The 15,609-nt window shown below is 46.2% G+C and overlaps 1 protein-coding gene and 1 long non-coding RNA gene across 4 annotated transcripts in view; one reads left to right on the top strand and one right to left on the bottom strand.

The window, feature by feature from the left end:
* LOC115098793 overlaps nt 1-15,609 on the top strand; it is a 51,911-nt gene that overhangs the window by 4,815 nt on the left and 31,487 nt on the right. The window lies entirely within an intron of this gene.
* Nucleotides 8,410-15,609, bottom strand: part of LOC115098789 — a 66,768-nt gene continuing 59,568 nt past the window's right edge. For 2 of the 3 annotated variants that reach the window (XM_029615730.1, XM_029615729.1), the window contains exons 9-12: nt 13,028-13,163; nt 12,798-12,904; nt 10,481-10,640; nt 8,410-9,462 (exon numbers count right to left, since the gene is read on the bottom strand). In XM_029615730.1, the coding sequence (XP_029471590.1) occupies nt 9,462; nt 10,481-10,640; nt 12,798-12,904; nt 13,028-13,163 (404 nt within the window). In that variant the 3' untranslated portion in view covers nt 8,410-9,461. Of the gene's footprint in view, nt 9,463-10,480; nt 10,641-12,797; nt 12,905-13,027; nt 13,164-15,609 lie in introns of those variants that run through there. The other variant, XR_003858612.1, reaches the window with a different exon arrangement.

The raw sequence follows: 15,609 nt of genomic DNA, 5'->3' as shown, positions 1-15,609 counted from the left end.
AAGAGGTTGCTAGATGAGCAGTGGAATGGCCTGCTCTGAAAATAAGGGCACTGGTGGCAATAAGACCACCGCGCTCAGTTAAGGTAAAAGGAAGATATTATTCAGCAGCATATTCATGGGAGTTGGTATCTAATCTCCCTTTTATATTGGAAGAAAGATATTTGTGGATATAATTGAAGGGTGGGGTAGATGTATGCAATAGCACAAGTACCTGAAAATTGATATGGAAGTGTACTATAAGCTGTGCCTCATGAGTTACACAGAAGGGACCAAGGGGTACGGGTCATGGGGGAACTGACATGCCATACATATTGTGATAGACTAGTAACTAAAAGGAATATATCCCATTTACCATGGAAACAAGGGCTACTAGTAACATCAAGTTGTAGGAGAGCAATAAAATTCCAAGGAAAGGTGCGGGCACCACAGGATGGTTATGGGAGCACCATGTGTTGTTTAAAGAATAAAGCCATGAAGTAAGGTTACAAGTGCTCCCACCATGTGACAGCATGTCATCTAAAATCTGGAATCCCTCCCTGCAGTCCCTAAAAGCCCAGGAACTACAGTTATGTGGTTGAAAAACAGTTAAGACACTAAAACGGTATTTGGGATTATATGAGCACATAACATTGAATTAGTAAAATAACTAAATACTTTTGATGTACGCTGAAGAGGAGAATGATGGCAAACTGTAAAACAGTGAGTGGTTGGGGGTGAGATAAATAAAGTATTGAGGGGTGATGTGGATTTAGGGTGTCCACATAGATATAAGGGAGACAGATCTGAACCATAACACGTCAGCAAAGTAGAAGGAAAAATGGAATAACGAAACATAGGCTCATAGTCCTGTACAACTGTGTACAACACAATTGTACACAGTTGTACAGGACTATGTACAACACAATTGGAAACATCACTAATTTTTGCCAGTGTCAGAGTCAAGAAAATTCCAGACTCTGTTTAGGGCAAAGGGACAAGGATGAAGTACAGTTATCATCACTGAAAGGATAAAGAACATTATAAGAAAACGTATTAAAACAAAACAAGTCAAAAGAATTCCAGGCATTCATATACTATAAGTAGATTTTCTATAGTATCTTGAGTCACTCGCGGTGTACACATCTCTTGACTGGTACATAGCAGGTGATATTTAAATCTGGAATCGCCAGGAGGTACATGTCCTTGTTCCGAAGTAATGACTTCAGCAGATAGTAAAGGCCATGTTGGTGTAGTGTTGGACACGCAACCCACACCTTTAAACCAGGGAAGGTGGAAGAAAAATGATCAATTACCTTATATAAAACAACACCATTTTCTGAACCAGAATTGGCATAATCATTATCATATATTGGAGTACATTCTGCCGCATGAAAGGCTAGGACTTATTCCTCCTCATCGTCATCAGAAGGGAAGCAGGGAGCTCAGTCATACTTTAGCATGGGCTGGAGGGTATAATATCTTGCATGGGACTTGAGGTTAACTGCACTCCTGGGTCTATCATTAAGTTCTTGTTCTACCAAAGGTAAATGTTTCCATCAGTTTCCCAAAGAATTGGTGCTGGAAGGTAATTTCAATTTTTCCTTAATCAGACCATTAGTACATTTCACCAATTCTACCACTTGGGGATAATAAGGAATATGGTATAGTCAATGCCTTTTCTTCGGGGCCCATAATTTAATCTTATTATGTTTTAAGGGGCAGATTTTCAAAAGGTTACACATGCTGGGCCTATTTTCCAAAGGCCTGTAAAGCCCCGAGATGCGTGCAAGTCCTGGGACTTGCAAAAAAAGGGCGGTCTGGGGGCAGGGATGGTCCGGGGGCGAGGCCAGAGGCCTCCGACACAGCAGCCATTTGCTGCTGTGTTGGAGAATCATGTGCCGGCAGGCTGCCAGAGTGCACAATCTGCGCCTGCCTCCAGGCAGGTGCAAAAGATTTGACATGAATTTGGGGGGGGTGTGGGGGTGGAGTAGGGCTGAGGGAGGGAAAGGTTAGGGGAAGAGGTGGGAAGGCTAGGTTAGGGGGAGGGAACAGGGGAAGCCTGTGGGCATCGGCGCATGCAAGGTGCACTAATGCACCCTCTTGCGTGCGCCGACGCCCGATTTTATAACTTGCGCATGCCTGCGTGCGCAAGTTATAAAATCGGACGCACATGTGTGCGTGCCGAGTAGTGCGCGCAAACGTATGCCCACGCGCTGGTTTGAAAATCTACCCCTAAGTGTGTACCATCAGTTTGTATTTCTACAGTATACCATGAAAGCAAGTAATCTGATCTAATCCTTTCAGGGTACTATCCTGATTGGCACTTTTTGTTACACGTGCCGCCTACAGCAGACCCACGGCATGGCCCTCTCACCTTCTTACATGGTGGGCCGCTAGCTCCGACCTCGGGTTGTCTCCGGTGCCTCCAGCTCTGCCATAGTCCCCAGTGTTGCCAGCTAAGATGCCCTTGCTAGTCGGGCGTCTCGCATGGCTCGCGGAGAGATGCCGCCATTGGCGCCACGCCCCTCCCTAGGTGCATGTGCACCATTCACTAATCCTTTTAAAAGGCCCACGGCGGGAATCTGGCCGCAGCCCCGGATGTTGACGTTAGTGTATATAAGCTCAGGCCTCGCTCCTTAGCATTGCCTTTGCAACGTGTCTTCTCATACTCCTCGTACTCCTTGCTGAAAGACAATCCTCTCTACTTCGTGTTCCTAATTCCTGTGGTTCCCGGTTCCTGTCTTCCTCCTTCCTGCCTTGTCTATGTGTTGGACTGGATTTCGACTCTGCTTTGTTTGACTACTCTTCAGTCTATCTCCAGTCCCGGACCTCTGCTATGCTTGACTACGCCTGCCTTCTTTGTGCCCTGACCATTACCTTGACTACGCCTGCTTTCTCCATGCCCTGACCATTGCCTTTATTGACTATGTCTGCCTTCTCTGTGCCCTGACCATTGCCTTGATTGACTATGCTACAGACTTCTCCATGTCCAGAATTCTACATTGCTTGCCACGACCTCCGCTTGCCGCCGGCCCTGATCCCAGCCTGTCAGTGAAGCCTCCTCTTGCCTATTCCCTGGACATGGACTTACAAGGCTCCGGCCTTTCTTTGCATGAGTGCCTCCAGTTACTTTCCGTTCCATTGGCACCTGAGTTCTTGTACCGAATCCAGTCCAGGGTAGGACTACACCACCTATCGACTGCCGTCTCTGGGCTGAACCACATCTCTTCACAAACCAGATTCAAGGCCCACCTAAGCCCTGCCGGCCCCAGCACCCAGAGGCTCAACCCACGGGGAACCAGGGCTGGTATAGGTGAAGCTCCAGTGGCCTCTATCTTCAGCCCACTCCACCTGCTGATGGTGGGGACCTGTAATTCCCTATCTACAGGTTGCATCAACCCCACCTCGGCCCAAGGGTCCACCTCCGACACAACACTTTTAGTAGGAAAGCAATGTGTTTGTCATGTGTAGTTATCAACAATTACTAAAACATGTTTAATACCTGCTGGGGTCTGAGGTATGGGACCAGTATTATCCATTTAATAATCTGCCATGGGATGATACCCAACTTAACAGCGCCTGACATAATTTAACTAGGAGTAGCATGATGTTTGACTTGTTGACAGGCAGCACAATTAGCCACAGCTTGGCTGAGATCATTTTTGGTAATTCTAATATCCCTTTGTTTAGCCCAAACTACACAGCCATTCATTTCTAAATGACTTCAGGCTGTGTGGATCCAGGCAGCAAGATGAATATTGACTGCTAGAATCTAGGTAACTGCATCCACAGAGGTATTGTGTTGGGCCTCTTCAGTATTGCCAGAACCATGGGCATCCACATGATCACAGAGGTGGGAATGAGTCTTGTCATTTCCCAGATGTCTTCCCATTATGGTTGAGCCCATAGTGGTTTGCTATGGATAGTCCATCCCTGAGCTTTACAAAAACCCATCCTTTATTTACTGATCAAGTGTCTGTATAGGTTATCACATTTGAGGCCTTCAGTAGGAAGGCATGCTTCATTGACATGGGAGCAGTTTTTAGTTCAGCATATTGGCTTCTGACCTTCTCCTTTGTCAGTTAGGAGTGTTGCTGTCATTGGCTGGAAGGCTGCGGCCTTCCATCCTTGTTTACCATGAACATACCTGCAAGAATCATCAGTGAACCACACCATCCTCTGTTGAGTTTTGTCAAGTTCATCATAAGATGGGGCTTCTGCCACACCTATAGGAGAAATGGCATTCTCGCATGTTTCAGATAGACTCATCACTTATTCATGCAGTTTACATATGCATCCGGGGGGCAGCACAAGCGGTGATGTACCATTTCCATTTCAGTAAAGAAGGTCTCAGAATTGCAGCCATTTCGTCACTGTTTTTTCAAGTCAGAATGGTTATTTGTGTCTTCAGGCATTCTGCTGCATATTACATCAACTGGTCTGTCTCTGTGAGGGCCCAATAGGTGGCCAAAAGCTGTTTTTCAAAGGAGTGTATTACTTTGTGCAGAGGTCCATTTCTTGCTCCAGAAGCCACTGACAGATAACAAGACCTCTAATTCAAATGGCAATTCCGGTTGATAAGGGTGTAAGGTCAGTGTGGTGGCAATAGTTCTTTTTGCTCCTCAGAAAGCTTCTTTTTGGTTAGGTCCCCATTCAAAAATAGTCTTCTTATTACAGAGGTTATGAGAAGACCAAAGCATCTGGGCCAAGTGAGGAATGTGTGCCCTCCAGTTTGTTAGGAGAGCACAGAACCTTTGGACATCTTCTCGGCTTTGAGAAGTGGCTGCTCCTTGTATCTTGTCTATTACTGGCTGTGGGATATTGTGGGTACCTTTAGCCCATTGTATGCCCAGGAACTTCACTCTCTGGGAAGGGCCTTGTACTTTGACCATGTTAATCACGCAGCCTGCTTCCTGGAGGAAGGAGACAAGGGAGTCCAAGATTTGCTGCATGTCTGCAATGTGCCTTGGACTAAGATGTCATCAACATAGTGATGAAATTGGACACCTTCAGGCTTTAGAAACTTTCAAAGCATGTCTGTTAATATACATGTCAAATGGTTGACCTGTGTAGGAAGCCTTGTGGCAAAAGTTGAAGCAGTACTGTACCCCTTCTCCATTCAAAGGAAAAGTGGTTTGGGGAATTTTTGGTTACTTTGAATGGTTTCTCCTAAAGTTGAAACATTAAGGACCGCTGCATGTAAGGGTGCAGCTTTTTCATTCAGCTTGCGATAATCAACTATCATGTGCCAGGTACCATCTGTTTTCTTCATGGGCTAAACCGGACTGTTAAATGGGGATTTAGCGGTCCTAATTACATTTAATTATTTTATTTTAAAAAATTTATAACCTGCTGAGCTACAATTCTCACTTTTGTGTTTCTCTGAAAATAAACTCTTAAAGCCAAAAGATGTAGAGCAAAGCTTTTTATTAAATGCTGTAAAATAATATAAATCTTAAGACATTAAATAATAAGGTACCTTATGGAGAGGCAGAGTGCTACGCAAGGCATCAACAAACTCCCTCTCAAATGATTTTACTGATAACAAAGCATTATACAGAATTTACAGTTGTATATTTCCAACCTCTAAACTAGGTTACATAATTGTCAAAATTTCTATGATTGGCTTTCTATTATAAACAAATACTCTGAATGGCATATAGTAATTTAATTCTTGTCGCATATGTAAATGTTTTCTTAGAATTTTATGGCATTAGCTGCTAGGAGTGTGCATTCGTTTCCTACAAATTGGGAATCCGCAACGTATAGGGCCATATTCATTGTATTCATGGGGAAACGAAACGTATCGCGATTCCCCACGAATACAATGAATCGTCGCCAAATTATTCGGCCGCCTAAAGGAGCCAATTTAAACAACCCCCCCACCCTCCTGACCCCCCAAGACTTAACAAAACTCCCTGGTGGTCCAGCGGGGGGTCCGGGAGCCATCTCCTGCACTCACACCCTCGGTTACCGGTATTCAAAATGGCGCCGCTAGCCTTTGACCTACTATGTCACAGGGGCTACCGGTGCCATTGGTCAGCCCCTGTCACATGGTAGGAGCACAAGATGGCGCCAGCCATCCATTGCTCCTACCATGTGACAGGGGTTGACCAATGGCACCGGTAGCCCCGTGACATAGTAGGTCAAAGGCTAGCGGCGCCATTTTGAATACCGGCAACCGAGGGTGTGAGTGCAGGAGATGGCTCCTAGACCCCCTGCTGGACCACCAGGGAGTTTTGGTAAGTCTTGGGGGGGTCAGGAGGGTGGGGGGTGTAGTTAATTCTTATTCATTTCCTGGCTAAAATTAAATTAACATATAAACGTATCGGGGGGCCCCTTTGTCGAATGCAACGTATCTGCCCCCCGACGAATCCGAATCCTGAATGCAACGTATGGCGTCCCTCTGCACATCCCTATGAGCTGCCTTGTGTTTGTTCTAAGAATTTTTTATAACTTTAGATGGAATGTCAACTAGCCTTGTCCTATGATCCTGTGGCCCAGTTCTTTCTGCATTTTTATCTAGCTTATAGCATCCGACGTCTAGAAAAACAAGTACAATGCTGTAGCACAAATGTCATGTTATAATGTTATACTTGTTAATGGCTGCCTATGATACAAAATCAAAAACATAGGAGAACAGGAATAATGACTGAAGGGGGACCCCTGGTGGTTACAGGGTTAGTGGCATGCTGGGCATGCTCAGTGTGCCAGTCAAAGCTCTAGAAACTGACAAAAGTATTCCGTGCAGGGCTCCATCTGATGATGTCACCCATATGTGAGGACTAACATCCTGCTGTCCTGGGAGAAAAAACATGATCACATTCCAAGTTTCAAGTGAGGAAAAGCCATACATCCATTGTGGGGTTCTGTCCACAGTCAACAGCTTACATGATCCACTTGGGTTTGTGGCTCCAGTCACCATATAAGGGCAATTTTTATTAAGAGAACTTTCATCACAGATAAGAGTGGGATGTCCCACTGCTTCCGGAGAAGAAACGAGAATGGGAAATATGAAAGGGTTCCCTGTGAGATCTCAAGTAGCTGCAGATTCCACATATGTATACCTCTATATCTCATCGCAGCTCATTACAAAAAAAAACTGTGTGTCTTTTCAGATGCTTCTGTGAAGGCTATAGCCTGTGTGAAGATGACAGATGCAGAAGCCACATAGGATTTATTCTTTTCAAGGCTAAGTTTGCACTTAAGGCTAACTACATCATACCATGGCTTGAATTATATGGAGCAGTATTGGCAGAAGAGATAGTGGAGTTAATACTAAGTGAAACAGACATTCAGTCAAACATTATCAAATTCTACAATGACAGCAAAGTACAATCAAACCAGAAGATGCTATGTACTGTATATGAAAGAAACAGAGTCAAGTGCATCAGGAAGGCAGCATCACCAGAGCAGTGGCATTATGTGCCCACCAATCAGAACCCAGTGGACCAAGCCACAAGATCTGTCTCAGCAGCTCACCTAATGCAGACGACATGGCTAACTAGATGTGAGTTCCTGACAAGGAGCAACAATGAATTCCAGCTGGGAGAGACTCCTTTGAGCTTGTGAATCCTGGATCAGACAAAATAAAATCCACTTACAGGTAGCTGCACTTGCTACTAACATCATTCCTGAAGGCAAACTGGGAGCACATCAGTTTGATTATTTTTCAAAGTGGTCATCACTGAGATGAGCTATGGTACATCTTATCCACATTATGCTCTCTTTTTATCAGACCCCCAAACAATACATCAAATGCTCGTTACCACTGGCACTTCTGTATGAACCCTCACACCACTGAGGCTCTCTCATGTTCAGAGAACGCCATCCTCTGTTGTGCATAGCAAGAGGCTTATGATAAAGAAATTAAGACAGCAAAACAAGAAACGGTAAAGACATCCTTCAGTCTTGTCACTGAGACTGTGATTCTTGTGTCTCATAAAAATACTTGAATATTATGGACTGTTTATTTGTTGCATGGTTTTTTTTTGTTGTTTTTTTTTTATAATTCTTTGATTTGAATAATGCTTGAACACAGTGGGGAGTATTTTGTCTCCATAGTGTATCTGTATGTTTCTTTTATATACTGTCACAGTTAATACAGTTCTACCCTACTTAGTTTCCCATCCTGCCCACACCCATATCCTTTACTGCCCATTTTCTTATACAGGGCCAAATTTTAAAAGGTGCGCACGGGCGTAGATTTGTTAGTGCAACCCAGCTCGAACAAATCTATGTCCGATTTTATAACATGCCCGTGCTCCCGCGCGCATGTTGTAAGATCCAGGGTCGGCGTGCGCAAGGGGGTGCAATATTGTGCAACTTGCGCTCTGAAATCGGAGTGGCCTCGGAGAGAACTTTCCTTCCGCCTCCCCCCACCTTCCCCTCCCTTCCCCTACCTAACCTGCCCCCCAGCCCTACCTAGAACCCCCCCTTACCTTTGTTGGGTAAGTTGTGCCTGCCTCCCGGCAGGCGTAGCTTATGCATGCCACCCAATGGGCCGGCCCGCGATCTCGGGCAGAGCAGCAAATGGCCGTTGTGCCTGGAGGCCCCAGCCACGCCCCCGGACGGCCAACACCCCGCCCCTTTTTGCAAGCCCCGGGTCATACACGCATCCCGGGGCTTGCGTGCGCCGCCGAGCCTATGCAAAATAGGCTTGGCACGCGCAGGGGCAGATTTTCTCGGGTTACGCTCGTAGCCTTTGAAAATCTGCCCCATAGTGTTTTATGGGTAATTTTCAGGCTGGGCAGGGAGCTTGCATGCCTGCAAGGACATTTTTCGAAAGGAAGTGCCCCATGGATTTTCCCTTTGCAAATTCCAGTGGCAGCGGGGTAATTGTGTACCTGAGTAATTTGCAGAGGGTAACTGCTGGCAGGACTTTCAAAATGAAATCCCTGCGTGTACTTCAGTTTCCCCGATTCCAGCCCTTTCGCTTCTTGCCACAGCTGTGTTTGCGTCCTGTTATACAGCGTACACAGAGGGGAGGGTAAGGGAGCAGCAATTTTCCAAAAAGCTATTTTTACACAGCACAGACATTTTGTAATATTGCCCCCTTTGAAGGCAGAGGCTGTGTGCTCAGTTAGAGTCCCACTTAAATCCTGCCTAAAACCCAGCTTCTAATTTCCTAAAACTGGTTCTCCCTGATCATGGCCTTGCTGTTTTGACCGGTTTCTATAATAAAGTTCCTGAAACCTCTTTTATGTCTCAGCTGTGTCTCTTGACCAGATAATGAGTTCCACGAAGCAGGGTAGACTCCTCTTTGTGTCTGTACAGTGCCGTGTACACCTTGCAGTGCTACGTAAATAGCAATGGCAGATTAGCTTCCATCCCATCTCCAAGTGAAGATTATGTGTGTGTGTGTGTATGAATGTGCACGTGTATCATGCCAGAGTACTTCTTATAAACATTCATGATCTTCAGTTAAAATTATCCTCATTAGTTGCACTTGCATGGTTAAGTAATCTCTTTTAATCATGTCATCTGGAAAAAAAGAAAAAAGACAAACCTATAGTCACCATCTCACTCTAAACTTCTTAACGGAGTAGCAAGGTTCTTTACAAAGTTAAGATTGACCTCTCCTTGATCCCAGAAGCAGTCATACTGAAAACGTCATACAAGTGACCTAAAAGTGGCAAAAGAGCACATTGGTGCTCATGTGGCTAGAGTACTCTTCCTGCTACTAGCACCTTCTGTTGCTATCATTTCTTTCAGACATACTCTCTGTTCACTCTCATCTAGTGGGCCCCATTGGCATCCTGTGCAGGTAAGGGAATAGTGCCCTGTGGCCAGCTGTTGGGAATTCCTCCTCCCCAGAGATCCGAAAAGCAAAGATGACTTTCCGGAGCACCAAAACAGCAGCGATACCTCTACACCGGCACCGCCCTGTGCAGCCTCACCACTCATAGAGCCCTGAACACTCATCTGCTTAAGGAGACATTTATTTATTTTTGTATTTGTAAAACTTTCAGTACCGTCTGTCACTCACCCTGCAAATTTAACCCGAGATTCATTTTATAAAGTGAACGTGGATTTACCCTGAGGGTTTGATATACTGGGTGTGATGCGCTTCAATCATTTACAGTCCCCACCATCACTCCACTGCAATTTAGAGCCTTTGGGAAGATGAGATGCTTCTGTTCCCCGCTCCCGACTTCCAAGGTCATATCTGCTGGTATTTACAGCCTTGCTGTTCAGAGACTATGGATGGTTTATGTCGAGCTTTGCGCTCCTTGCTCATAACCTCACTGCCTCCAGTAAGCGTTGGATGACATTACATTGTGAGTGAAGAGACCAAACGCTGAGGAAAGGCTGACCTGGTCTAAACACATACAAACATTGTAATAACTTTCCGTTCCGATGTTCCTGTGAAATATCCTGCCAGGTACTTGTGACCTGGATTGGCCACTGGCTTGATGGACCCTTGCTCTGACCCAGTATGGCAAACCATACGTTCTTAAACAGTAAAATGTGTGCCTGACGTGCACTAATGTTCCTTTACCAGTCACCAGGTGCTTCTTGTAGCAGGGCCTTTGAATTTGCCGTCTTCTTTTTCTTCCTCTTTTTGATTGATTTGCATTTCTTGCTCTTCTTCAAAATGGAACTGAATGTTTCTAAGGAAATCTGTGCTGTTACTTTTACCTCTAGATTTGGTAGCTTGCCTATGGAGAGAGAAAAACATGCTTTGGATTCTTTCTGTCATGCAGAAGCTCAGCAACCGTTTTCGTTTCTGCCTCATTTGTATTTTGTCCCATGTCATCCTTTCCGTTATGCCTTCTGCTTTACTGTAAATCCTCCATTAGAAGGACTCTCAGAATGGCCCTTTTCCTGTTCGATTTCTCTAGGTTTAGCTTCCTCCTCTGGTTTCCCCCATGTCCACCCTTCAGCCATGCATCGCAGGGATCCAGGCCCAGATTTACAAACAGGTCTGCTAGGCCTGCACCTAGGGTGGCAAAGTCCTTGCCGCTGGCCACCATTCGATTTGATTCTCACCCCTTTAATCTGTTCAACCTCCAAACTGATTCAGTTCCCATCCCCTCCCTCCTTCCGACTGGCCCCTGACTGACCTCCAAGCTACAGTTCCAGTGCTGGTGCTGCCCTTATAACAAAGCCGCATGCACGGGGACTGAAAGAGCCCGCAGCCCCCACACTCACAGGCAGCGAAGCCCCTACCCGCTCCGGGCTTACATATGGGAGGCGAGGCCTATGAAGGCAAGACTGCAGGCTGACCCAGTGCCCATATATACTGCTTTGGGATAACTGCAGTGCCAGCACCAGAGCTCTGAGGTTGGTGGGAGGGGCAGAGAACCAGCCAGAGAGAATTGGAATTGAATCTGTTTGGGAGCAGGGACGAGGGGGGACAGCTCGACACCCACACCGATGATAGTACCCAGGGATGGCAGAAGACAAAACTCATCACTGCAGTGATCTCCAGAGAAAAGAGTAAAGGATTGCTATGCCCAGTGCTAAACTCAAAGCTATGGAGCAGCTGGACTGTGCCTTCACTGCAGCACATGCTCCAACCAGCTGCAGGCCATCGTATGGGTCTGCAGTTCTACATTACAGACCCCATGTCATTGCTTTACAGCACATGTACACTCTGAATCACTGTATATACATTTTGTTTTTAAATCATCGGGTCATGCACTTCTCTACTAAACTCTATGAAAGGAATTAGGTCACCACGGGGCTGATGTAATAAGGTGCGCTGAAGCTGCTGCAAGTTTGTGTGCGCTGGTACGTGTGTTTCCCCACGCAAAGCCCTATACGAGGATGTAATAAGGGTTTTGTGTGCGAGGAAAAAAGCGCATACAGACCCGCGGTTTTTCCTGTGTGAATGCATGCTAACGGCATGCAAAGGAGGCGATTAGCTAATCATAGGCAATGAAGGGAGCCTCGCTAATGCTAGTGCGGGTTTTTTAGTGTGGGTTTTTTACTATCATGGTCAGGGCACGAGTTAAGTGTCAGTGCCGACTCGGGGGGGGGGCCTATGTCGGCATCCAAGCGTCCTGAAAACCACCTTGCTCAGTGCCTATCTCAGCGTCTGAGTGGCCAGCTTAGCTAGGTGCATTTCTGGGCGTCAGAATGGCCAGCTTAGGTAGATACTTCCCTAGGCGCTTTTCTCGATGTTTCAGCGGCCAGATTTGAGACCAGCTGAATGCCTAGCTCAGTGCCCAAGCAGCCAGATACACGACCAGAAGGGTGCCTGAGCAGCAAGATCAGTGAGGTGCCTCTCTGAGCACCCGATCGTGCAGATTTTTCTGCCACGAGCAGCCTGATCAACGCCTGGCTGAACGCCTATCTCGGCTTCAGAGTGGCCAAGCTTAGAAAAGTGCTTTTCACAGCATCAGAGGTAGGCGCTTCCCTGGGCGGACAGATACACGGCCAGAAGAGCGGCAAGATTGCTGTGAATTATCGTCCATATTTTCTGCAGCACAGCTTTTGGAAATATTAAAAATACTTTCCAGGGTCATACTTTCACTTACTAGGGAGACCCGTTCGCTCGCTTGCTTGTATGCGTGGGTTTTGGGCGCAGATGCGGCCGCTTATTACATAGGCCCTGTACCACGCTTACATATGTGAGCATTTTTCCGTACGTGCGCGGATTTCTGCGCGCAAATCATTTGCATAATTTATTATTTTTTTTACGTCCCACGGAAGCGGCAGCTTCAGCCGCGCGCGGTGAACAAAACCCACGCACATAACGAGCGCCTGGTTTTGGCCGCGGGTCTTATTACATCGGCCTCTAGGTAATTGGACTAGATAGATGCTCCGATCAGGATTTCTCCTGGAGACTTGGGATCTTTTGAACACCTCACCTTTTTTTCTTTCCTCCAGAGCTTGCAGGATATCGTTTGCAGACAGTTCTCCTATACAGTTATCATCCAGATCCACTTCGGACAAGTGCTCCGAATACCTGATTAGGCTGAATTACAATTAAAAAAGAAAAAAAGAAAAGATGAACTCAGGTTTTAACATCATTGCTCCATTTCAGTCTTCATGGGCAGACCTAAGTCACAGATCCTCCTGCGTATTTCTGCAGACTTACTAACTTAGTAATTGGGTGAACTCCACGACTCCCGTCTCTCCTTCTTCACCCCGGCCATCAATGCCATTATCAGCCAAATGCAATTTGGCTAGCCAGGGACCCGCTTCCGGAGCGTCTCTCTTTTTCTTCTTTTTCCCTATTAAGCAAGTAAATAAATAAATAAAATATTCAGCAGTTTAGGAGGAATTTCTTGGTGTAACAGAAAAGCTCTGATTACAGGTGAGGTTACATGAAATACTTATTTGAAGCTCCATTTTCTCGTGCATCTCCTTTCCACCTTTATATACAAAATAGGCGGTGAGCAACCGATAGCAGATGACCAGATTCATTCACCCCCACCTTCTTACCGCCATTCCCCAGCGGCATATGCTTTGTAGGCCTGATCAGGGGCGGCTGACAGGAAAATACCAGCCCAGGAGAATTTTTTTTTCAAAACCAGCCATGTCTTGTCTGCCTCCCTCATGCGCTTTCCCCGTAGGGCCTGCTTCAGCCACTCCCAAAAGCAAGCCAAGCTGCCCCTTGAGAGCCGAGGTACATCATGTGACCTGGGATGGAGTCCAAAAAAATCAGATCTGCAGTCAGAACCATTGCTAGCTTTCTGGCTGCCCTGTGCGAACAATTCCTGTTGCTGCCCCTTCCTCATTCTGCTTTTCTTTAAATACTTCATTTGTATTCTTTTACTAATCAGGCCAGTGTAAGGGCATTAGGCACCTAAGTGAGCTTTGTGCCCAGCCCTTCCCTACACACAATTAAAAATTATCCATTTATAAGAAAAGATTTTACTTGAAAAAGGGCACTCAAAATATTCTTTTGAAATAAAAAATATCACAACAGCCATGTATATAATATTTACACACGCTGTTTTGCCAACCAGAAAACCTTGCAAAAAAGCCAGAAAGATACTTGGAACCCATATGGTATTAGGGCCTATTGTAATGCATGTTAGGTTTGGGCTTGGTCCTCAGAAAACTGAGTAAACTGAATCACAGTTACAATATAGTAAACCCAGGGCCGGTGCAAGGGTATTAGGCACCCTAGGCGAAACGTCAGCTATGCCGCCCCCCCCCCCCCCCCCACACACACACAATTAACTTACATTGTGCATTAATGAAAATAACGAAGTCTGTATTTATAACAGAACACTTATTTGACATTTTTATGCCATGTAAACCATTGAGATGATTTGTCTTATCGACGGTATAGAAACTCTTTTATAAATAAATAAATAAAAATAAATAAAATAAACATAAACCAAAGCTATACTTGTTGCTCAAACAAAAAAAGCAGACACATCACATAATATTAAATAATTAAAATGGCAGTCAATCAAGAAAATAAACTTAAAAAGCCATCTTTACTTACCCCCTCCAGCAGCTCTCTTACTCCTCTTCCATGCAGGCTGTAGCACACACCAGAAGCAGCAGTAGTGGCTAAGCTCTATACTCATGGTCCTCTTCCTTAATGCCCATGTCTCTCACACACACACACCATATCAGTCATGCCCCCATGACCAGTTTCTGTCTCTCACACACCAATCATCTCCCAAACAGTCTTTGGCACACACACACCAGTCACCTTCCTGAACAGTTTCTCTCATGCCATACACACACAGGCTTCCCACTCCCGTGTTCCACTTACATATATGGGCTTCTCACTCTCATAATCACTTTCTTTCTCACACACATACCCAGAGTTCTCACTTCCATGCTTTTTCTCTCTTTCACACACACACACACACACTCACCAGTCTCTCACTCCCATGCTTTCTTTCACATACACCCCCACACCAGGCTTCTTACTCCCATGCTTTCTCACATACCCAGAGTTCTCACTTCCATGCTTTTTCTCTCTTTCACACACACACACACACATCCCTGACTGTCTCACACATCAGTCATCTCCTTGAGCAGTCACTTTCATTGTCTCTCACATATACACATACATCAGCTCTCTGACCAGTTTCTCTCAATCACACACACATGCTCTCCATCAAATACATTCTCTCACTTACACACAGACTCTCAATCACACGCAGGCAGGCAGGCAGGCAGGCAGGCTGGCTGCTTCTCTCTCTTTCTCTCACTCACTTCCTCCCCCCCCCCCCCAGCACAAACGGTAGCTGCTCCTCCTCCTCCAGCCCCTGCAGGCCAAGAAGGAAGAATCCCATCGGCCGCAGGAGGCTCGTGCTGCTCTCTCCTTTCCCGATTACCGGCTGCTTCAGTTGCTCGGGGGCCGATGCTGCTGTCGCCGCTATTTTTTCACGCAGCACTTCTCTTTCTTCCCGCGCATCACTTCCTGTTCCGGTTCAAAGGGGGGGGGGGGGCGGGAAGACCACCAGCCGCGGATGCAACAGCTTTTTTTTTTTTTTTTGCACCGCTGCCGTTCCCGCTGGGCTTGAACGTGCTGATAGCCCGGCGGCAACGGCAGCAGGGAAGAAAGAGCAGCGGGAGGGACCGGGAGCCATGCGAACCGCTGGAGGAGGTCAGATGGGTCTTTTGGGGCGGGCTGCCGGCAGCGGCTGTTTTATTTTTATCGGGGGGGGGGGGGGGGGGCGGCGGCTCTCTTAATTTTACCGGGGCAGT

This window comes from Rhinatrema bivittatum, chromosome 9, assembly GCF_901001135.1.
Source record: "Rhinatrema bivittatum chromosome 9, aRhiBiv1.1, whole genome shotgun sequence".
NCBI lineage: Eukaryota > Metazoa > Chordata > Amphibia > Gymnophiona > Rhinatrematidae > Rhinatrema > Rhinatrema bivittatum.
This window is presented reverse-complemented; position numbering and strand designations above follow the sequence as displayed.